The 24,883-nt window shown below is 43.0% G+C and overlaps 1 protein-coding gene across 2 annotated transcripts in view; it reads left to right on the top strand.

Moving 5' to 3' along the window:
* The window catches only part of WIPF2 (WAS/WASL interacting protein family, member 2), a 35,652-nt gene that overhangs the window by 5,758 nt on the left and 5,011 nt on the right, over positions 1 to 24,883 (top strand). For both annotated transcript variants that reach the window (XM_012726536.1, XM_012726535.1), the window contains exons 2-6: positions 14,240 to 14,365; positions 18,646 to 18,778; positions 19,415 to 19,531; positions 19,839 to 20,495; positions 23,220 to 23,429. In XM_012726536.1, coding sequence (XP_012581990.1) covers positions 14,309 to 14,365; positions 18,646 to 18,778; positions 19,415 to 19,531; positions 19,839 to 20,495; positions 23,220 to 23,429 — 1,174 coding nt within the window. In that variant the 5' untranslated portion in view covers positions 14,240 to 14,308. The remainder of the gene's footprint in view (positions 1 to 14,239; positions 14,366 to 18,645; positions 18,779 to 19,414; positions 19,532 to 19,838; positions 20,496 to 23,219; positions 23,430 to 24,883) is intronic.

Below are 24,883 nucleotides of genomic sequence, written 5' to 3'. Positions count from 1 at the left end.
ATGGGAAGCAGAACAGGCTGATTGACTGAAATACACTGCTGAGGGGAGCAGTGGGTAAGATAGGAGAGGTCTGCTGCGCATGTGGGTTATCTGCTTGGCCAGGGATCGAACTCATGTTTCAGTAGCAATAGCTTGATAGTGCTGTGTCTTCAACCCCGGTGCCACCAGGGAGGTCCGAAAGATTTTGTTTTTAAAGATTGAGTTTATTTATGTATACAAGAACTGGGGTATGGGCCAGTGGTTTGGGGTGGAGAGAGAGGATTCACCAGAGACAGAGTGGGGAGCAGAACAAGTGGATATACTGAAATAATATACTGCTGAGGGGAACAGTGGGTAAGACAGAAGAGGTCTGCTGTGCCAAGTGGGTCAGCTGTCGTGGCTGTTGATAGCTTGATAAGCACTGAGACTTTAACCCCTGCACCATCAGGGAGGCCCTCAGTATCCAAGATAGTGATGCCTGTACAGTGGGACATGTTTACGGTAAGAATTATCCTAAATAAAGCATTTTCTTTCAGCCTTAGTTTTTTTTAGGTCCTGCACATTTAAAATCACATGGTTAATTAGGTCTTAAAATTTTAGAATTTTGGAGATTAGTGATTATTGGGGAGCAATGCTTAAACTTTGGGGGTTGATGGAATTGTCATTTTTTTAGACCTGCTCTTTAGGAAACAGAACATTGACTTTTTGTTAAGTCTTTCAGGGGCTTCCACAGATGTTATGAACTGGTGAATACAATCCTGGTTCACACCCGCCATCTAGGCCATGTGTCCCGACACAATGCATTGTCTTGTTGGACAGATAGATGAATCCATAGCCCCAGGGCCATTATAGCTGCCTGTATGAAAGCATTTCATCTACAAGTATATTGATTGTTGTGCAGAAATCATAGTACTCTTCCTCAAAGCCCAGATGGTCCTGTTTGATTTAGTACCTTTCTTGTGTAACCAGATCAGCTTGCTCTGTTTTTATAACTTAAAGTAGAGCCTTGGTTAGCAGCCCATCACTAGTGATCAAAGAACACAAATGTGTGAATTTTTCTAGCATTTCAGGAAGAAGCATCTGTGTGTCTGATGGCTTAAGGGTATTAGAGTGAGAGAGACGAGACTGCTCAACAGTGAAAGTCACAGCTTTGTTATTAGATTATCTGTGGTGAGTTGGGACTTAATATGTTATCTTTGAAATGAGGCATGACAGTTCTCTCCATGTGAGGTCTGGATCAACATTCCATGGAGCATCTGCTTAAGTTTTCTTTCAGGCCTTTTTTTAATGGAGACTGTCATCACTGGATTTTCCTTACTTTCTGAACACATGTGCTTTTCCACTTTTATGTTTGGGGTATGAAGGAGGGCACATGGCAGTTGAGGGCTAGTAATAGGAGAGCCATTTTCGTCATCACTGATTTGGTATCAGCCTACCTTGTAACCAGCTTTGTAATTTAGTGGTTTCTTAGCCCTTCAGAAATATTTACAGCAAATGGTAGTGGTGGTGTGATTTTTCAGTTAGTTGCATTAAATTGAAAACAAGACCTAAAGGGGGGGCTTAGGTAACTGATTTAAGATTTATTCTTTTTATGCTTACCTTTGCAATTCATGTTGATCATGATTTTTTTTAATGGCCTGGAAGTTCCTTACATAGTTGACCTGTGGTATTTGACCTATGGTGGAGTAAGCTCTGGGGTGTGAATGTTTGGTCACACCCAGGCTGTTGCAGTGATTCAGGTCACATTAGAGTTGAATCTGAGCCACGGGTTCTAGAAACAGGCATGATGGCCTTTTATTATTTTTTATTTATTTGTGATTTTGTACTTTCCTTAGCTGCATTGGTAACTGATACAATATTGCCTCTATTTAAAAAATACATTGGTCAATCTGAGGCTTGATTTTGCTAATACACTATTAGGACTTTTTAATATATTTTTTTAAAATCAAAGTAGTAAGAATCCAGTTTAAAGAGCCAAACAGTATTGAAATGTTTTTAATACCAAGAGCAGCTCTCCATTTTTTCTTGTTTGTTCTCAACTTTGATACTTTTTAAAAAGATTTATTTATTTATGCATACAAACTGGGGTACAGGCCAGAGGTGTGTGAGACATCCCCACCAGAAATAGAGTGGGGAGCGGAACAGGCAGATGCACTGAAATACACTGCTGAGGGGAGCAGCAGGTGAGACAGGAAAGGTCTGCTGTGCCATGTGGGTCAGCTCTCTGGCCAGGGATTGAATTTATTCCACAGTGGTTTAAAATGGCCTGATAGGGCTTGGTTGTTGCCTGATTGATTTACTCTATCCATAAACTCTGACAGAAATATAAATCTCTCCAATAAATCTCTTTTTAGTACAGCATCTTCAGTGTACTTATGGAAAGGGTCGGCTGGAAGAGGTGCATTGTTTGAGCCCTTGAATGTCTGAATTTTTCCTTTCTCCCCTCACGCTAGTTGTTAGTTTGGCTAGACATAAATTATTTTGCTGGAGATTGCTGCGCTTTTAACTCTTTGTGCCACCAGGGGAGGGCCCATTCTTAGATTTTTTTAGATTTCACCTTTGCTGTAATTTTAATGCTGTTTTATGAGGGAACAGTGATAAATGCATGCATCATTTATGTTTAATCAACATATTTATCAGCTTTTCTTTGCTGGTAGTTCATTCAGATGCTTTCTGTGGAGGATTACTAACCTCCTTTAGAAAAGTGTTTTCCAAGTCCTCCCTGATAGCACAGTGGGTTAAAACACAACACTATGAAACTGTTGCAGCCACTGCAGCACGAGTTTGATATCTGGCCAGGGAGCTGACCCACAGGGCACAGCAGATCTCCTGACTCACCAGCTGCTGCCCTCAGCAATGTACTTTGTCGATCTGCCTGTTCTGCTCCCCACTCTTTGTCTCTGGTGAATCCTTTCACCCCCCACACCTCTGACTTGTACCCCAGTTCTGTATGGGTGAATAAATCTTTAAAAAAAAAACCCAAGAATATTAAAATATATATGTGTATGTGTATATATATATATATGTGTGTATATATAAAGAAAGAAAAGTGTTTTCCAGTCTTCCCTAACACCTAGTATCATTTAAAGTGCTTGTGGAATGTACAAATTCCTAGCTCTCCTAGAAAACTCTGAGGTAGGACCTAGGAATCTCTTTGGGTCTTATTTGTCTATATTTTAAACACATGTTCTAGGATGTGTCTTTTCTTTTTTTAACATAGTATATGTATTTATTATTATGCGTACAGAACTGGGGTACAGGCCAGAGGCTCAGGGGCGGCGAGAGGTGAGAGGCTTCACCAGAGACAGAGTGGGGAGCAGAACAGGCCGACTGACAAAGCACACTGCTGAGGGGAGCAGCAGGCAGGTCAGGAGAGGTCTGCTGTGCCATGTGGGTCACCTCCGGAGCAGGGATCAAACTCATGCTGAAGTGGCTTTAGCTTCTTAGTGCTGCGCTTTAACCCACTGCGCTACCAGGGAGGGCCTGGATGTGTCTTTTCTATGGGCACGTTTGGAAACTATTTTAGAGGGTCTCCGAAACCTTTATTAGAGTCTCCTAGACAGACTCCGTAGGCTCCGCCAAAGTTGCTTTTGTGTTCAAAGTATTAATCTGTTTGTGGTGTGGATTTCTAAATTAGAATGTATTTCCCTCATCAGATTAACTTCTCTCTTAGTTAAGTTCTAGCTGATGGCAATAATAACCTTGGCCTTGTGTGGCTCCCATTTTTTTAGGCAACATTTCTAAACCCACTGGTTCCTGTGATGTGTGGGTGGGGAGGACATACTAGTTATGAACATTGAGCTACTCTCTGCCTCATCACTGTTCAAATCCAGAAATCTGTTCTTTTTTTTTTTTTTGGGTGAAATGAAAAATTGACTCAGACTTTGAAACAGATGTACTAATTATTTGTCTTGGATTGATACAACATCATTTTGGGAGATGTTAGAGCACTATGATTTGGAATTTGAACTTTCATGATATAAAAGAGTTCATTCTTGTCTTCTTTTTGGTCTCTAGATCCCTAGCCCTAGAAAGAAAAAATACCTGTATCTTTTATCACCAGGGTGTAAAGCATCTGGAAATGAGGTGTTTGCAGCTGCTTCTTGGTTGCTTTGAAGGTCAGGAGCCAAACAGTGTCCACCTGAGAAGGAGGCAGCCTGGTTCTCAGTTCTTGGAAGCCTGTGCTGTGACTGACTGAATACATGAATACAGCTAGGAGAAGCTGTGTTGGCCCTGACGTGGAGCTGCTTTGTATTCTGAGATGAGCCCCCCCCCCCCCAGCATTCTCTAATATATTTTTACAAGTACCATGAGGGAAGTGAATGAAGTCACGGAAGCAAATGTGAAGTCTGGTGTTGTCTCCTTAGTGGTTGGTCACTGGCGATGCTGCAGCGCACTACCTTGAACTCTCACTGATTGGCTGCTGTGGACTGTTTTTCTCCTACCTCCCCTTCAGGTTAACAGGATTTTCTCTTCTCAGGGGGGTGTGGTGAGGTTGGGGGTTTTTGGTGAGGTCATTCCCCAACCTCTTTTGAAGATGATTTTCAGACATTTTATTTGTAGTTGCTTTTGTATTAGTTATCTCTTACCTTTTTTTTTTACAAAGTTATTATTTGCAGCTTCGGGTATTTAATAATTGAATGCAAGAGTAGACACCTCATTGATTTGATATCATGTTAGATGAAGGGATTTGATTCGGTTGCCCTGTATTTGGGAATTAACCTGTGGTAGCTAATATTTGCTATATCAATAGTATGGGAACAAACAGACTTTTTCCATTTTTAGAACTTTGAAAATAATCTGAGACAGGGGAAAGAGTCATTTGAGACAGAAAAGCTGCATTATTGGGATGCATACTTATGTTTTCATTAAAAAATTACATTGGAAAAGATTTTAAAAAAATTTATTTATGCATACAACAACTGGGGTATAGGCCAGAGGTACAGGGGAGAGGGTATGTAAGAGGATTCACCAGTAATAAAGTAGGGAGCAGAACAGGTGAACTGACTGAAATACACTGCTGAGGGGATCAGTGGGCAAGTCAGGAGAGGTCTGCCGCGCCATGTGGGTCAGCTCCCTGGCTGGGGATTGAACTCAAGCTGCAGTGGCTGCTGATAGCTTCAGAGTGCTGAGATTTAACCCCATGTGCCACTAGGGAGGCCCAGAAAAGATTTTCTTATGTCATTAAATGTGTATCTTCAGGGGTCTCCATGGTGGTGCAAGGGGGGTTAGCAGCACTATGAAACTATCCTCTTTTCTAGAATTGTGTGCTGCTTATATAACAGAAAAATCATTCATATATAAAGTTAAACACTCAGGTTTAGTTGCAAAATCTTAGAAATTGTCTGTGTATATGTGATTTTTTTTAATTGCTTGTTAGATCAATCAGGTTTGCTGCATAGTTGAATTTCTATAATGGCAAATGCCTGCAGTTGGAAAAAATTTTTTTTCCCTTCAAGGAGTAACCATGGAATTTTAATTAATTCCATCTCTACATGTGATAGAAATCTGTTTCACCAGAGGTTTGACTGAATTGAATTTCAACAGTGAGGGGGATTATTTTCAAACCTGGGGGGAGGGGAATGATAAAATATGTATAACATGAAAGTTATTCTAGTCTGTTCCTTGTGTTTAGATGGTTTAGTAGACACCCTCTACTATATTCTGTTCTAGAACACATGGCGGCATGTTGTAATTCTGTGTTGACATCAGTTTTCAAGTAATTATAGGAACCTGTTTGGCTTCTGCTGTTTGTTAGTCTCATACGTGGGATGTGTGGACTCTCAGGTAGCTCCTGCTTCTTCTACATGTCGGGATTCTTTGACTTAAGAACTGATTGCCATTATGTGGCTGTGGCCATGAGCGCCACCTCCCCATACTGTACCACTTTTCAGGAGCAACGTTGAAGGAAAGGCAGGCAGATAACCCCCAGGTTACTTTAACCTGGAAGGCTTCTAGTTAGTATCTAGCTCCCTAGCCATGCTTACACCGAGAAATCACATTTAATTGTGGGATTAACGGGATAGATGATTATATTTATGGTTTGCTTTAGGTGTGAGACTGTGGGTTCATGTAGATGTTGATCTTACAGGCATGCGAGGTAGAATGGATACTGCTTTGGAAGATGGCCTGTGAGATCTCAGATTCATTTACACTCTCACTGTCGTAGGTCCTGTTGCTTTCTTACTAGTTCTCTAGCACATTAGCTCATTCCCATCATAGGGTTTTCACTTGCTCTTTTAATTTAAAAGATTTATTTATTCATACAGATCTGGGGTATTGGCCAGAGGAGCAGGGGGTGAGTGGATTCACCAGAGACAGAGTGGGGAGCAGAACAGGCAGACTGACGAAGCACACTGCTGAGGGGAGCAGCGGGCGGGTCAGGAGGGGTCTGCTGCGCCATGTGGGTCACTCCCTTGCCGGGGATTGGTGAAGTGGTTGTGGCGAGCTTCTTTGTGCTGCACTTTAAACCATTGTGCCACCAGGGAAGGCCTTACTTAATCTTGGTGAGCTCATTTTGGAATGTTTTCCCCCAGCTGTTTACAGGACTTGTTCTGCTCATGGAGTCTTCCTTGGGAGAATCACCCCTTCCCCCAGGGCCATTTCCTTGCAATCTTAGCTTAAAAATCACTCTACCCTACTACTACACTTTCCCTCCATGATTCTCTCTCTCTTTTTTTTTTGTTCCTTTTATCAGTGGCTAAGGTGCTGTGATTACATTTGTTTTTTATTTATATTTCCATTAGAATGTGAGCCCCAAGGTTGTAGAAAATTGTTTTGTTCAACTTCTAGAGCAGCATTTATCAACTTCAGCGTTATTGACATTTTGGAGCAAGTCATTCTTTGCTGTGAGGCTGTGCTATGTGTTATGGAATGTTTAACAGCACCTTTGTTTTCTGTCCACTAGGTGCCAGTAGCACCCCTAGTCATGACAGTCATCAATGTGTGTGGACATTGGCAAATGTCTCCTCCTGGGGACAGAATCACCCAGCTGAGAGCCACTGTGATAAAGCCAGGCTTTAGTGTGTGCTTATTAGGTACTAATTGAATGAAGTAAGTGGTGGATACTGAATACATATTTATTTGGGTGATGCTGAATTCATGAATGAATTCAGCAAGTTAATGTTGCAACACTGAACTATGTGCATAGAGGCTCATGTTTCTTTTTTCCTTTTATTGCTATTTCTCCATTCTCTTGTCCTATTTCTTATTGCTTTCTATCTCTGTTCAGACTTAATCATTTTCAGACAATAACTCTCCCAAAGTTACTTCGTTCAGTTGACCAAGTGACTCCTGTAGGCTGTTAAATAATCGACAGGAACTGTGGAAACACATGTTGCTATCTGTGCTTAAGAGCACATTGAGTAAAATGGACACAGATTCTTCCAGAATTTAATTCTTATTTCAGGGTAATGTCTAAACCAGTACTATTGAGCTACCACTCAGTAATTGCTAAGCACGTATCAGGATGGGGTAAAATTGCTGTTCAATTTGGAATCCAACTATTTTTTTAAAAAAGATTTATTTATTGATGCATACAAGAACTAGGGTACAGGCCAGATGTGCAGGGGGTGAGAGGATTCACCAGAGACAGAGTGGGGAGCAGAACAGTCAGGTCGATGAAGTACACTGCTGAGGGGAGCCATGGGCAAGACAGGAGAGGTCTGCTGTACCGTATGGGTATGGGTCAGCTCCCTGGCTGGGGATCGAACTCATGCTGCAGTGGTGGTGGAAGCTTCATAGTGCTGTAACCTAACCCCTTGTGCCTCCAGGGAGGCTCCTGGAATCCAACTTCAGTTTAAAAAAAAAATACCCATTCACTTCTACTTTCATTTATTATAATTACCTTGATTTCTTGCTATTAATTCTGTTTGTCTAAAGCCTGGTTGGGAAACAAACAGGTGGGTTTGCTTAGTTTGAACTTCTTGTTTGATGTTTTATGGAGTGGTTGTGCTCAGCTCACTCATCCGTGGGTTTTTGATGTCTACATTTGGAAAGTCTTGCCTACCCCACCTACCTGGGTTATTGAAGCTGAGCAGGACAGGCTATCATTCCTTCCGGTTAGCATTGAGACACCCCATGAAACCCCATTCTCTATTATGTGAGTCTTTATCCTAAAGCCACTGATATTCTCTTACTGCCAAGCTTAAGTTTGTCCCTGATACTCATGGTTTTTTTTAAATATTGGAGTTATGGGACCAGAAGAGTTCTGTTTAGGGAAATATCTGGAACCTTTTCCTCTTGAAGGTACACTGCCTTCTGTTTAGATTATCTGGGTATAGAGTTACTGGTCTTTCAGAGGCCATTTGAAATCTCTCTTTTTATCCATCTCTGTATCTTACATCGGAAAGAAGTTTAATAGGATATTCAGGAATTGAAAATGTATTTAAGAAAGGAGAGATGATTTTCTTGTTGACATCCCAAATTTCTCTTTGTCTGATTGACTCTTAGAAGGTTGAACTAAGGCCTTGAGACTTTGCTAAGGGAGGCGGCCTCCTTAGTAAGGTCAAGTTTTTTTCCCTGTGGGATTTCATGGGTGTTTTGATACAAAAACTGTAATTAACTGTAATCAAAACTGAGATCAAAGGAAAGTGCTGTTACCTGAGTGCTCTTTAGCATGAAAGTTGAGGTTTAGAATTTTGGGGACTTCTTAAAAAGTTTTTTTTTTAAGCTTTATTTATGCTTACAAGAACTGGGGTACAGTTGGGGAGGAGTGAGAGGACTCAGGACTCAGAGACAGACTGGGGGGCAGAACAGGCAGACTGTCTGACATACACTGCTGAGGGGAGCAGTGGGATGGTCAGTAGAGGTCTGCTGTGCCATGTGGGTCAGCTCCTGGGCTGGGGATGACACTACAGTGGCTGCAGTTTAAGCCTTTGCACCACCAGGGAGGCCCCATTTTTTTCTTTTTAAAATAACTTGTAATTGAAATTAGAGTTTTGTAATAGCAGAATACCATTTGAATGAAGGTACTCAATTGAGGTGGTGGCTAAGATCCTCTTAGATAATTTCAAGTATATGAAAAAAGCAACAACTAAATTGGAAATTTCACTTACAAAATGTAAAAAAGCAGTAGCGTGTTTTGTACTCAGGACATCTGCTCTTATAATGCAGGAATACTTGGGATGAAGTGTTAGGAATATTAGAATATGGTTTGTCTTCTGAGGAATAGAATCTTTTTTTTATAATAGTTTATTTTTACATCATTTTGTACTTTTTTTTTTTTCCATCTCAATTGTAATCCCCGTGTGTTTCCCATCGAGAAGAATCCTTTTTTAAAAGTCCATTACTTGTAGAGGTTGAGTCTCAGCTCTATCATTGCTGTGGTGAGTTTGATCCATGGCCAGGGAGCTGACCCACATGGTGCAACATGATGTCATCTGTCTCATCCACTGCTCCCCTCAGCAGTGTATTTCAGTCAGTCCACCTGTTCTGCTCCCCACTCTGTCTCTGGTGAATCTTCTCACCCCCCGCCCCCATACCTCTGGCCTGTACCCCAGTTCTTCTGTGCATAAATAAATGAATAAAATATTTTAAAAAGAAAAAGTTCATTGCTTGAATTTTATGAAAACTTGTATCTGAACTCTGGGGTAAATTTAACTTAAGGAAGATATGAAATAATGCTTTCTGATCTTTCATTATATCATGGTTTTTCAGATGGAAAGGCTTAAAGCGGGGGTGGGAGGGAGGGGATGAGAATTACTAGGTTGCTGAAGGAGAGACCACCTCAAAATATTTCTGAAAGTCACTTATAAAGAGCACAAATGGTGAGAGTTATAGTTTTAATTTAATATATTGGAAAGGAGAGGCTTAAAATTCTGTAGTGAACCTCCTCTTTTTTAGGTTTAATCTCTGATTTAACTTCAGGAATGTTAGATTCTTAAAATTGTACTAGTGCTTCTGGAATGCCTGAATTTGCCCTTTGACTAAACGTAATTGACTTAAAAGTCACTAAAATTTGTTTTACTGTCATAGAAGTTTCTGAACTCTTTTAGGTCACTTTTTTTTTTTTTTTTAAGATTTAATTATTTGTACATTCAGAACTGGGGTATAGGCCAGAGGCTCAGGGGCGGTGAGAGTCTTCACCAGAGAAAATGGGGAACAGAACAGGCAGATCGACGAAGTACACTGCTGAGGGGAGCAGCAGGAGGGTCAGGAGAGGTCTGCCACGTCATATGGATCTCCTCCGGGGCAGGCGGGGATCGAACTCATGCGGAAGTGGCTTTAGTTTCTTAGTGCTGTGCTTTAACCCACTGCGCCACCAGGGAGGGCCTAGGTCACTTGTTTTTAACTAGAGATTCTTGAAGTAGACTCTCTGCATTGGATTAGATTCTTTTATTTATTTATGCATATAGGAACTGGTTTATAGGCCAGAGGTGGGGAGGGGATTGAGAGGATTCACCAGAGACTGAGTGGGGAGCAAAACAGGCTGACTGACTGAAATACACTACTGAGGGGAACAGCAGGTGAGACAGCAGAGGTCTGCTGCACCATGTGGGTCAGCTCCCTGATCAGGGATTGAGTGCAAGCCTGGATGGAATTTAGGCCATCAGTGTGAAGGGGTGGTAGTATGGAGACTTATGCCAGGTAGCTAGGATTAGTGATTCTGTGTATCAATCCTAAATTGGTTTGCATAAAGTTTTTTTGGGGATGTTCTGGGAAAGTTAAATTGTATTCATTTAGATTTACATACATTGGGCTGCTTTTAGAAAATAGAATTCTTTTTATTCTGTCACTAAGATAGGTATTTGGGGTGGATTGAATTTTTATTTGGGAAAAGTTGTAAAAAATTGATACACCAAACCAATTCCAGCAGGAATTTTTGTCAGAGAGGTTAGGGAAATAAAAAGAGCTTAGAAAGCTTGGGCTTTAGTCCCCGACTTTGCATTTTCTCCTGAGTGATCTTTGGTCAGTCAGTCAGTCTCTCTCTCCTGCAGCTGCAGTGTCCACTTGTAAAACAGGAGGCCATGCTACTCTGCTGTGGTGTATGCCTCTGTACCTCACATCACGGATAAGAGCGCCTTGTATGTGCAGAACAAAGGTTGTAAGCCACTCCCGTATTTCAGTAGATTTGCCTGTTCAGTAGATCAACACTGAAGTGTTGATATTTGATGGTGATTTTTTTTTAATGGATCTATTTTGAAATCAGTTTAAATTGTACCTGTTATGGAGGCTTTAACTTTGTAATTATACTGGTAGTCTTTGTCAGTAGGTTGCTTTAAAATAAGGTTTTCCTTACTGAGAATTACTGCTTTCCCTAGTGAGTGGAGCTCGCTGTAAAGCATCAGGTTGTGCCTTTAGGTCTTTTCTTTCTTTACAGAAAAAATTGAGACTTCCTGAATCTCCTTTCCAGATTATTCTAGGAGACAGTTCACCCATGTCAGCCTGAGGTAGGCAGGATGGAATACCCAGAAAAGCCAGCCTCTAAGGTGCCTGGAATTACTTGAAAATGCCTGTTTTAAATAGACTGTTATTTCCTGCTAGTTTTCTTTAAGAATGAGATGGGGCTTTGGAGTGAAAAGGTCATAGTGAACCCAAGCAATTCAGATAGAAGAATATTTTGGACCTTCCTGGTGCCAGAGAGGTTAGTCTCAGACTTGTCACTTTTACAGGCTGAGTTCGTCCCCAGCCAGAGAGCTAACCCACATATGGTGCAGCAGACCTCTTATGTTTCTGTTATTTGCCCCCCTGATGAAAGAGGTTCTACTTATGAAGATTTGGATCCTCATAATTTGATAATATTTTCATCAATTTGTAAGGCCTGATACCTTAGCTTCCAGGGCTTCTGTGGTGGCACAGGGGTTAAAGTCTCAGTGCTATCAAGCTATCACTAGCCACTGGCATGAGTTTGATCCCAGACTAGGGAGTGATCCCATATAGCAGACCTCTCCTGTCTCGCTGCTGCTCCCCTGAGCAGTGTACTTCAGTAGGTCAGCCTGTTCTCCCTGCTCTGTCTCTGGTGAATCCTCTCACTTCCCAGCCCACACCTCTGGCCTATACCCCAAATTCTTGTATGCACAAATAAATAAAAACTAAATCTTAAAAAAAAAAAAGTGGGAGTTCTTGAGATAAGTTTTTGAGTATAGTTACTGTTGTTGAGTTTGGATTTTGTCTTTGTTACCTACTTTTTTTTTTTTTAAGATTTGTTTATTTATGCATACAGAACTGGGGTACAGGCTAGAAGTACGGGAGGGTAAGAGGATTCACCAGAGACAGAGTGGGGAACTGAACCAGCTGATCTACTGAAATACGCTGCTGAGGGGAGCAGCGGGCAAGATAGGAGAGGTCTGCTGTGCCACGTGGGTGAGCTCCCTGGCAGGTTGGGGATCGAACTTGTGCTGCTATGGCTAGGGAGAGCTTCATAGTGCCATGCTTTAACCCGTTGTGCCACCAGGAGGGCCCCCTTTGTCCTCTACTTTAATTTGTTATGGTGTAACTTTTTCTTGGTTTTAGTCTCATTGGTAACATGAGGATCACTTAGAATATAATAGAGGCATTGCCATATAATTTTTAAAAAAGATTTATTTATTTATGCATACTAGAGCTGGGGTGCAGGCCAGAGGTACAAGAGGGTGAGAGAATTAACCAGAGAGCAGGAGCAGAACAGTCAGATGTACTGAAATACACTGCTGAGGGGAGTAGTGGATGGGTCAGGAGAGGTCTGCCGTGCTATGTGGGTCAGCTCCCTGGCTACAGTGGCTGTGGATTGCTTTGTAGTGCTGCACTTTAACCTGTGGTGCTACCAGGGAGAGTCCAGCTATATAATTTTTGAGGGCTGTCTTATGACCTGATAAGTAGCTAAATTCTCACATGGTATTTATGCTCTTACCAGATTGCAGAATTATAACTATATCAGGGCTCAGAAACTAGAACTCATTAGTCACAGTTAATCTGTAGTCTGTTTTGTATGACCAGTGAACTAAGACTGGTTTTACATTTTTAAAATATTGTCAAAATCAAGAGACTGAGAAGACAAGCTGCATGCAGACTAGGAAAAAACATTTGCAGAAAATAGATCTGATAAAGGGCTCTTTCTGAAATACACAAAGAATTATTAAGCCTCAACAGTGAGAAAACAACCAACCTGATTAAACACTGGGCAGAGACCTAAGGAGATACCTCACCCTAGAAGAAACACAAATAGCAAGTAAACATGTGAAAAGATGTTCAACATCTTATGTCTCTAGGGAATTGCAAAATAAGACAGGATACCACAACATACCTACTAGAATGTCCAAAATATAAAACACTGACAGCACCAGATGTTGGCAAGGATTGGAGCAATAGGAACTCACTCTCATTCATAGCTGGTGGAAATGCAAATCAGAAAATGCAAAATGGAAGACATTTTGGCAGTTTATTACAAAACATACTTTTAGCATATGATCCAGCATATGCTCCTTGGTATTGAAATGAGTTGAAAACTTAAGTCCACCCAAAAACCTGGATGAGAATGTTTATAATAGCATTATTCATAACTGATAAAAGTTGGAAGAGACCAAAATGTTCCTTAGTAGATGAATAGATGAAAAGACTGGTATATCCAGACATGGAATATCATTCAGCACTAAAAAGAAATGAGCCAAAACCAACATGGTGGAAACTTAAGAAGCGTATGTTTCTGAGCAAAGGAAGCCAACTTGAGAAGCATGCATTTTTTGTGAATCCTACTATAAGTCATTCTAGAAACGGCAAAACTGTAGAAACCGTGAAAAGACCAGTGGTTGCCAGGGGTCACCAGAGAAAGAAGGATGAATCGGCAGAGCCTGGGGAGTTTTCAGGGCATTGCGACTATTCTGTGTAGTACTTTAAACACATCTAGCCAAACCCATTGACTCTGTTATACCAAGAGTGAATCCTCATACAAATTGTGGACTTTGGGCGATAAAGTGTTAAACGTAGGTTCATCAGTTACAGCACTTGTAGGCAGTGAGGGAGGGTGTGCGTTATGTGTGGGAACAGGGCTTTATGGACACTCTACTTTCTGCTGCTTTTTGTTAATCTAAAACTGCTCTTCAACAAAACTTATTTTTAAAAAGTTGGTCAAAACAAATAGTAATGTGACACAGACAATCCATGTAGTCTCAAAGTCTAGAATATTTACTGTTTGTCCTTTTACAGAAACAGTTAAGTCTGGACTGTATCATAGTAGAACCTGGAGATGGTAGTTTCGCTCTGGTGCCATGCCAACATCTCTATTTCTCTTGTACACAGTGGCTGATGGCAGAATTGTTCTCATGAATTTCTCTTTTATTTGCAGGTATATGAGTGACCTAAAGCTGCAAACTAAAACGGAGAGAGAGCAGTGCCAGCTGCAAGCCGGGAAAGGATGCCAATTCCGCCTCCACCCCCTCCTGGCCCTCCTCCACCTCCCACTTTTAACCAGGTAGGCAGTCTTTTCACCAGGCTGTCTTAGAATCTTTGAGTAAATAGATTGATGGCCCTCAAATATTTCTTTCGATCTCTTTTGTTTAAAATTCTGTATTTATCTACTCCTGGCATTCTTGTTTTGAGCCTGCTCTTTAATTCTGTCTTTAATATCCCATGGTGGTAGTGTTGATGGATACATACCGCTCCCTGGAGTAAGAGAACATAATAGTATTCTCTCAACATAATAGATAAGTAGTGTGGGAAGGTAAAGAATGAACAAGTAAAGTCTGTCGTCCTCATGTAGTTGGAGTGATCCTGTCCTGATTCAGTCTAATTGGAAGTTTGGATAGGTAACATCAGAGGAGGAACTCGAGATCCCTCCAAAACTTACCTGTTCTATGAAGATCAATATGTCATTTCTCTGGCACCCTTGAGGAAAGGGATGGCAATTTCTGTTGGTTGTGTTTTACTACCATTTTACCTTCTTTTCTTCAAATCAGTTACTTCTAAGTCCTTCAAGTCTAATATCCTGTCACAAAGAAAGGAGTTTATGGAATGTATTAGTAAGAAGACTTAAAGCTTTGATAATGGAGAAAAAAAGCAATGTGGCTTCTGAACACAGGAGGGAGCCACTTTGACTGTACCTGGGTTGTAAAGGATCCAGCGTCACATGAGAAAGAAGGTGCTTTGTCTCATTCTTGTAAAAGTAATTAGAGAATGACTGTATATGTGTGCACCCACACACGTCTGAAAGAAGAAATTTTGTCCTAAAGAAAACAAGTAAGTGGTCACTAACTTATTTTAGGAGTGGCATTCAGGTCTGCCAGCTTGTATTTTGGGGTTTATTCCTCGGAATTTATGGTTTTCAGACATTTTGTTTGAGGATAGATGTGAGCCTGCCCTAGATGAAATGTTATGTGAAGTAGGTAAAAGCAGAATCCTCTGGTTATAGTGTGACAGAGTGCATGCTTGGATCTCTGAAACTTGGGTTGTTGCCTTACGTCATTCTGTCTTGATCACTCACTCTGCAGTCTTTATTGGGGACTTAATATGTGTCAGAGACTTGACTAGTCACACAATTTAGAAAATCCAGATAACTCATTATCACTTGACTTCTTCCATTAAAAGAATTTATATAGGACCCTCCCTGGTGGCACGGTGGTTTGTTAAAGTACACACTGTGAAGCTAGCTGCAGCTTCAGCATGAGTTCGATCTCCAGCCTGGCTAGGAAGCTGACCCATATGGCACAGCAGATCTCTCCTGTCTCACTTGTGCTCCCCTCAGCAGTGTATTTCAGTCAATCTGCCTGTTCTGCTCCCTACTCTGTCTCTGGTGAATCCTCTCACCCTCCCGTACCTTTGGCCTGTACCCCAGTTCTATATGCGTAAATAAATCTTTAAAGAAAAATAATTTATATTATTAAAAGAAAGAGAGGAATAATATTTTGGTAAATGTGACGAATCATCTGCAGTGTCATTGCCCTGAAATAAAACAATTTCTGCCTTCAGGGTCAAGGACTCCTGATGTAGTGGTTGAGACAAGTCAACAGGCTAATTCCATGCTATAGAAGAGGGTACCCCACCTGGTGGTTTAAGGGAGATGAGCAATTATAGAAGCTTCTGGGGAGATTTGATACTAGAGGTGATTCGTTTTTCCTTAAAGATTTAGTCATGCATACAAGAACTGGGGTATAGGCCAGATGTGCAGGGTGTGAGAAGATTGACCAGGGACAGAGTGGGGAGAAGAGGTGGATCTACTGAAATATACTGCTGAGGGGAGCAGCAGGCGGGACAGGAGAGGCCTGCTGTGCCACGTGGGTCAGCTCCCTGGCCTGGGATCAGACTGAAGCCACAGTGGCTGATGATCACTTGATAGCACTAGGACTTTGACCCCTGTACCACCAGGGAGGATCAGACAGAAGAAGAGGAATGGGAAAAACACTTGAAATTGAGGAAGAAATGTTATTGCTTATTGGGTTTGTCTAAGAACGGTCACTTTTAATAGCATACACAGGGGGTTGGGGGTTAAGATTAGAGACAAGGAGGTAAAAACTAGAGATAGAAGCCTGTTGTCACTAAAAACGAAGACTCTGGATTCGAGCAGTGAGGATGGAGAGTGGAGACAAGACATTTAGAAAGTAAAATCTTAAAAGATCTAGTGATGGAAGAATGAGAAGAGGAAGGAATTTGAATGATTCTAGTCTAGGCAGTACCGATGGCAAAGGATTGTGGAGGAGGATGTGAGCTCAGTTTGAACATGTCTACTAATACTATTTTTTCTTTACAAAAGTAACATGCTCAAGAAATTTATGAACTGTGAATAAACACAAAGGAGCAATTACCCATAATCCATCCATTTGTAACAGTTTTGTGTATTTCCACAGTCCCCTCCCTTTGTATCTTAAAGTGCTTTGAAAAAAACAGAGGCTGGCTTCTAATCTGCTTTTCTTGGTCATTAATACATTTTAGTCATTACTATATCATTAATAATGCATCTTATTAATATACCAATATATCATGAATGACTTCTCATTAAATGGTCAAGTGGTATCACTGAAATTTTTTTTTACTATTGCAAGAATGTGGACAAAATTAACAATCAGCATAGAAAATGTTAAACTATCTCTAAATAACCTTTGCTAACATTGTATTTATTTTATAGATTTATTGTTAGAAAATACAGATAACAAGGAATTACTACCTGAAATTAGCTTTTACTAGTATCAGTGTTTATCTTTCCAGAAATTATATATATATACTTTTATTCTTCCAAATATAATGCAGCTACTGTTTCACCTGCTAAGTTTATGAAAAGGGCTATTTAATTCTCAAAACTGCCCTATGAGATCGGTTCTGTTTTTACCCCCATTCCATAAAAGAGAAAACTGGACTCATTCTATATATATTGTTTTAATTTTTTTTTCACTTGATGCTATCAAACATTTACTGCCTTCAAAAGATGTTCACTTCTTTAAAACTCAGCTGGCATCCCATTGTATGGTTCATACTATCATTGTTGCTTTGGATTGACTTTTTGGATTATTCCGTTTTATGCTGTTATAAACTAGCTTTTGTTATCATTAATATCTTTGTGCACTTCTCCAGTTGTTTTCCTAAAGTTAATTTCTAAAATTCTTGTGCTAGGTTCTAAAAAGTATTTAATACTAAATTACTTTCTAGAAAGGTCATACCAGTTCATCTCAGCCAGGTGGTACTAAAGGATCCTTATAACTAACATAGGGAATTATTCTCCATTTTTTGAGCATTAGTAATGTGCTGAGTGCTATATTGCAAGATGTGGTCCCTGACTTCCTGAAGTTAACATTTAATCTTCTGCCAGTTTCGTTGGTAAATAATGAGACTATGTTGTATTCTGTTGGAAACTTTTTTTCATATTTGCTAGTTGTTTTTTTTTTTTTTAAGATTTATTTATGCATACAAGAGATGGGGTATAGGCCAGAGTTGTAGGGGAGGTGAGAGTATTCACCAGAGACAGAGTGGGGAGCAGAACAGGCAGATGTAGTGAATTACACTGCAGAGGGGAGCAGCGGGTGAGACAAGAGAGGCCTGTCACGCCATATGGGTCACCTCCTTGGTGGGGAATCAAACTCGTACAGCAGAAGCTGTAGATAGCTTCAGAGTGCTGTGCTTTAACCTGTTGCGCCACTAGGGAGAGCCCTCTTGTTACATTTTTATTGATGATATTTTCCCTTAGTATATCATCCACTTATTTACTTATATTCCTAAGTAAATAATCTTTAATACATAGCCTGTCAGTCTTTTCCTATATGTTTGTTGTCATGCTGAGAAAGTCCTTTCCCTTAGTTTTTTCCAGAGTACTTCTGTGTGTATGTATGTATGTTTGTATGTGTATACGTATACATTTTATAAGTCAGCTAGAATTTGTTTGAGAGCTCTATTTTTTCCAGAAACTAAGCAGTTATTATTAAAGTGCTTATTCTTAGCACAGTGCCTGCGGCATAGTAGGAAGTCAGTAAACGTCTACTTGGATGGTGAAACATGCCAAGTGCCTAACACATGAGCCTGGCAGGTACAGGTGCTCAGTAGGTATTTGTGCAGGCCCCTAGCAGAAGCCTCTAGGAGGGAGGTCCACACCCTGTATGGAAGTCACAGCAGAAGGAGCAGACTGTGAGGCTGAGTGTGCACACCGTGGCTTGCCGTTGGCACACACTGGATCTCAGGACGCGTGTGGAGTAAAGCTTGGTTTTAGGTGTTTAGCCCAAGTAAGTGATGCAGGAGCTGCTCAGGATGAATTGGATTTCTCTCTTCCGTCAGGCAAACACAGAGCCGCCCAAGCTGAGTAGAGAGGAGCAGCGGGGTCGGGGTGCCCTCTTACAGGACATCTGCAGAGGGACCAAGCTGAAGAAGGTGACCAGCGTGAATGACCGGAGTGCTCCGATCCTCGAGAGTGAGTCTGAGCTTCTCTTCCTAGCGGACAGCTGGATCTCAGGACTGGCTTGGAGACTGGGCTAGCCTGACATTTTTATTGTCCCTCTTGAGGGAAGGGAAAATCTTTGCTTTTTTTCGCCATCTTCCTCTCTGTTCCTTTGAACACCTTAGGCATTTCTTCTTGATCTTTGAGAAGCATCCTCGGGGTTGGGACTCCCTTGTCCCCTGTTAACTAGTACTAGCTAGGGTAGGGTACATCCTTGGCTGTTCTCTGAGGAGCTCACATAGTTTATAATTGTTTCAGGTGTCCACTCACAGAGCTCTGGAGAGCTTGGGCATATCTGAGTCACTGGCCCCTTACCCTCTGGGACTTGGAGCCCAGAGAACTCTGCTTTCTCTTGGTTGTCCCTCTGCCCTAAATAAGGGAATATTGCTGCCTTCTTTTTGTGTTCTTTTATAATGGCTTCATCCCTCTAAGAAGCTAAGGAACACTGAAACCTACCTTATTTTTTTTTTCCGGGAGAGGCAAGAGCAAGTTTTTTTTTTGGTTTGCTTACAAATTTAAGCACAGGTCAATGATGGGGTTCTCCTCAGGTTGACTTGATCACCAGCTAGAGTGTATGACTCCATGGTATTCTGGTGGTATGCCTTCCAGAGCCCAAAGGAAGCAGTGGTGGTTATGGCTCTGGAGCAGCAGCCCTGCAGCCAAAGGGAGGCCTTTTCCAAGGAGGGGTGCCGAAGCTCCGGCCTGTGACCAACAAGGATGGATCAGGTACCCAATGGTGTTCTCTCAGGTTTCCCAAAAGCTAGTTACTGACTGGTCCCAAGTGAGCTTCTGGGATTGAGGCATGAGGTAGAAATGGGAGGACGAAGTGAGAGCTGGGGAAGTTATAGAGTAGAATAAAGCAAAGGCTGAGGGATTAAAGATGTTAGAGTAGCAGTATTGGCCAGCGTGCCCCAAGCCTCAGGACCCCAGCACCGTGAGATATGCCTCCTGCCGCGTGCAGCTTGCACCTGGGAGGCTGGTGGGGTGGCACGTCACTTGCTCTGTTGGCTCAGTGCCGCGTGATGCCTTGCAGAGAACCTCGGTAGTAAGCAAGCCCTCCAAGTTCCCAGTGCTCGAGCTGCTGCTCCGAGGCCTCCAGTGTCAACAGCAGGCGGGCGTCCTCAAGACGACGCAGACAGCAGCCGAGCCTCACTCCCAGAACTGCCCCGGATGCAGAGACCCTCATTACCGGACCTTTCTCGGCCTACCACCACCAGCACTTCCGGCATGAAGCACAGCTCCTCTGCCCCTCCTCCACCACCCCCAGGGCGCCGTGCCAACCCGCCCCCTACACCTCTGCCTATGCACAGCAGCAAAGTCCCAGCCTACAACAGAGAGAAACCCTTGCCGCCCACACCTGGACAGAGGCTTCATCCTGGTCGAGAGGGACCTCCCGCTCCACCCCCAGTCAAGCCACCTCCTTCTCCTGTGAATATCAGAACGGGACCAAGTGGCCAGTCTCTGGCTCCTCCTCCTCCACCTTACCGCCAACCTCCGGGGGTCCCCAATGGACCTTCCAGTCCCACTAATGAGTCAGCCCCTGAGCTGCCACAGAGACACAACTCTTTGCATAGGAAGACCCCAGGGCCTGTCAGAGGCCTAGCACCTCCTCCACCCACCTCAGCCTCCTCCTCTTTACAGAGCAACCGGCCGCCTCCCCCAGCCCGAGACCCTCCCAGTCGGGGAGCAGGTAAGTGCTTTCTTCTTCTGGGACTAAGGATTGAGTTTATCTCTTTACTCTTTCCCCAGAGTTTCCCTTTGGTGATTGATGCATTCACTGAACTCAGCAGGTTTATTAAGTGCCTTTTTATGTGTCAGACACTGCTGTAAGGGAAACAGCAGTAAATAGAGAATACCAAACTTTTGTTCTCCTAGAAGGTTGAAAAAAATCAGTAAAAAACCAAATAGTAGCATGTAGATGCTTTAAGAGACTACAAAGCAGAGAAGGGGAATTGGATGTTCTGAGGTATGGGGGACAGTGGGATGTTCAGTGGTGGGTGGTGTGGGTGGGGTTGGAGAGGCCTTACGGTAAAGTGATAGAGGATACTGGCAGCTGTTTGGGAGAACAGCGACTGAGGCAGGGCTTGAGTGAGTGAGAAAGAATGGCAGGATGTGAAGATCAAAAAGTTCCATTTTGTTGGGGAAACATCTACAAGGCTGAGAGCCAGCAGAGGAGTTTAAATAGAGGGCTGGTGTCAGTTTACCTTTTACAAAGATCACCAGCTCCTATGTCGACAAGAGGGGCCAAGGAAACCACTCAGGTCTCCTTGTTGTAGTAACCGGGGCAGACAGGCAGGACTACAGCAGGTGTGGGGAAGAAATTCAGTTCAGTTTTGGACAAACTGAGGTGCGTGAGGAGGAAAGCGTGAACGGTGATTGGCTGTCTCTGAAGTTCACAGGAGAGATTGAGGCTCAAGAGACAGATTTGAACGAAATTTGATATGAAAACCACATGGGGTGGGAGAGGCTAGAGCGTGAGGATAGATAGAGCAGAGATCTGAGGTCTGAGACCTGCAGCCTGCCTGCACTGGAAGTGAGGGAGAACCAAGCAGGGGAAACTGAGGAAGAGCCCCTAGTGGGGGAGGAAGGAAGAAGGCAAACCAAGAGAGGGGCAGAAATACTCATGACAGAGGACGTGATCCCCACGTCCAGGGCTGCTGATGTGTCAGGTGAGTTGGAGACCAAGACCAACATTGGTCTTAGAAATGTGGGGCCATTTTTGGGGACCCTCAAGTCACATATCCTTTTTAATAGTTTAATGGGGTGGTGAAGGCCGGAGGTAGAAGTCTAATTGGGATGGATTCAAGAACAGAGCAACAGGAGGAGAGGAATTGGAGCGAGCAATATAGACGTCTCTTACGGAGCTTGCTGTACTGGGGTGTGGAAAGCAGACAGATGGGATGTTTGGCTGGAGGAGGATATGGGATTGAACTGAGGGTTGGGAACTATTTCATCGTCACCCTGTGTGCTGCTGGACTGATACTGTACACGGTGGAATGATACGCAGGGTAAATGGCCTGCGTAATGCCCTGGGGCAGCCATGAGGAGTGGGGTGGTGTCTGTGAGAATTTTTTGTAAAGATTTGAAAGATGCGTCTGGCATCCCAAGGTCATTGCCTGAAACGCGTACACGTGCAACAGCAGCTGCTGTTCGTGGGCTACCGCAAGGCACAGAAGTGTAGGTTTGAACACGTTAGAACCTAGTCCGGTGATGTTGCCATTTCTTAAGACAGATTTTGGTGTTACCTTCTACTCAGTAGCAGATTTCTGTCTTTCGGGGTGGGTTTGACTTTTGAAAATGGCCGAAAAACAGAGTGAGATGCAGGCATAGACATGTTCATTGGTGGTGTTGGGGTGGCCTCGAAAATGGGCTATGTCCGTCGTAATGAATATTGTGAGTCTGGATGGAAAACTGATGGTTCCAAAAGCATCATCCCAAGTTTTTGAGCAAAGACATTATCCCTGGGGATATGTAGTTTGTAAGATGAATCTATTCTATACATTTTGAAAATCCTTGATTTTAGTCTATACTGCTGGATGCTGGAGTGACAGTCTGTTGATGCCATAGAGGGTCAGAGAAGGAGGAGATTGCAACAGAATGGACTGCTTTGGGAGCGCCTTGAGAATATGAGGCTTGAATTGACCCTTCAGGGGTATGATTTGGAGAAGGGAGAGTAATGCAGAGGAGTCACAAGAGCAGAGCCTAGGTGAACACCGTTTATTCAGCATTGTTGATTAGTACTCACTGGGTGCTGGGCTTTTGACTGAGCTGGGAACGCAGATGAAGGGACACTGTTCTGACATGAACGAATACACAGTGTGCTTCGGGGAGGCAGAGGCAGTGAATATGTCCAAAGCAGTGTCCAGGAGTGCTGGGGAGACGCCAAGGTGACTGTGAAAGTACAGAAGAGGGGTACCTAACCTAGCATGGCAATTAGAAGGAAGAGGAGATATGGCAGGTGGCTGGGTAAGACAGGATAATTGAGTGACACTGGCCAGCATGAAAGCTAAGGATTTAAAACTTTGTGATATAGAAAATGCAAAGGCGTTTGGAGAAAAAATTGAGCAAAATTTTGGAGAGATTATTGAGTTGGTGGTGTGCAGAATTATTTGGAGGGCTAAGAGACTAGAAGCAAGGAAAAATTTGAGAGGCTTTTTGCAGTAAAACAGGCTAAATGTGAGAAAGCCCTGAATTAGAATTGTGGAGGAAGGCTGGGAAAAGCAGGAAAAAAGTCAGGAGAATAGGTAAGAATTTTAACTGATTTGCTATAGGAAATGAATAAAGGTCACAGACTTATTCTGAACCTTGGTATGTGGAAGGAAGAGAGGGAGGAAGGGATCTTTGACAGAACACCCAGATCCCTCTCCCTGGGCCGCCTCTGCAGAAACCTAACTGCTTAGGATTTTAATTGCAGCTCCTGCTCCCCCGCTACCTATGATCCGAAATGGTGCCAGGGATGCTCCCCCGCCACCCCCACCGTACAGAATGCTTGGGTCAGAACCCCCGAGCCGAGGAAAGCCCCCACCACCGCCTTCCAGGACGCCGGCTGGGCCACCCCCTCCTCCCCCTCCTCCCTTGAGGAATGGTCACAGAGATTCCATCACAACAGTCCGCTCCTTCTTGGGTGAGTAGCTACTCGGGTGTAGTTTCAGTCCCCCTGGTGACTTCGCTAATTCTCGGTGGCCACTGTAGAGTGGGAATAGTTACTCAGTGTCCGTTGTTCACAGCAGCTTCTCTCCTGACTGTACCTCGGACTTCAAGTCCTTGTCCATTGACACCCGTTAGTAGAATTCTATGCTGGCAGGTTTGTGTTGAAAGGTTGAAGTCAAGTCAGCAGGTGTCATGCTAACTCTGAAGCTACCCTTCAACTCTCCAAGGGTCATTTTTTGTGGTGAGTTTTTAGATGAGAGACTTGTCTCCTCAAGATTATTCCCATAAGGATTATGTGTCTTCCTTGGAGCTTCCAGAAAGTTCCTTTCTGGCCCTTTAAAACAAAACACCATGTTCACAACATTTATCTAGTGATCCACAGCCACTAACTTGCTATTCCTCTGAGGAAGTCACTTCACTACTCTGGGCCTTACTTCCCTTTTCTGTGAAACTAGGCAGTTGACTAGATCAGAAGAGTATCAGGTTAAGTTTATAGCCGCTGCCTAAGGGAATCTGAGTATCCCTGGAAAAATATTCTGTCCCTTTCAGCCCCAACACTCCATATTCTTTATAGGTTGACTCTTTTCTACCCCTGTTCTAGTCTGTTCCTGTTAGGTAGACCAAAGTTTTTGCTTTGAAGATATATGCTTTGAAATGCAATCAAGCCGTAGCCCTAGGAATTTTGAGTCTTCTCACAGAAGGGCCTGGAGAGTGGGAGCAGGAGCCATGAGAGGCCTACTTGCATAGGGCAACCTAGCCAACTGATGTTCCCATTCTAGGTTAGAGGCCATTTTCTGCCAATTTGTATATTCAGTTCAGTTGGTTCCCTTGGTGACAATCTATGTGATTAAGAAATACAGAACTGTTTCTTTTTGCTCATGCTAATAGCTGGGCTCTTTCAGTTACATGGCTAAGTTTTGATGGAGAGATAACAAAGAATCAGTTCTTTTTTTTTTTTTTAAAGATTTATTCATTTATTCATACAGAACTGGGGTAAAGGCCAGAGATGAGGAGGGTGAGAGGATTCACCAGAGATAGAGTGGGGAGCAGAACAGGCAGATTGACGAAGTACACTGCTGAGGGGAGCAGCAGGCGGGTCAGGAGAGGCTGCCGCGCCATGTGGTCACCTCCAGGGCAGGCGGGAATCGAACTCATGCGGAAGTGGCTTTAGCTTCTCAGTGCTGTGTTTTAACCCGCTGTGCCACCAGGGAGGGCCACAGACTCTTTTCTTAATGTAAAGTGCCTTGGAGCCCGTCCTCTCCATGCAAGGCCCAGAGTGACGCTGCTGTCCTCAGGACCCTGGGCTTTCTGGGCAGGGCACGCAGCCCCTTGTAGGACGTCAGGAGGCACAGAAAACTGCCAGGGGGGGCGGGGCCAAAGGGCTGCAGTGTGTGTGGGCGCAGAAGGAAATGTGCTATGAATAATAGT

Source organism: Condylura cristata, unplaced genomic scaffold, assembly GCF_000260355.1.
Source record: "Condylura cristata isolate star-nosed mole 26May11 unplaced genomic scaffold, ConCri1.0 scaffold00017, whole genome shotgun sequence".
Lineage (NCBI taxonomy): Eukaryota > Metazoa > Chordata > Mammalia > Eulipotyphla > Talpidae > Condylura > Condylura cristata.
Note: the sequence above shows the minus strand (reverse complement) of the source record. Positions and strands in the feature narration are given on the sequence as shown.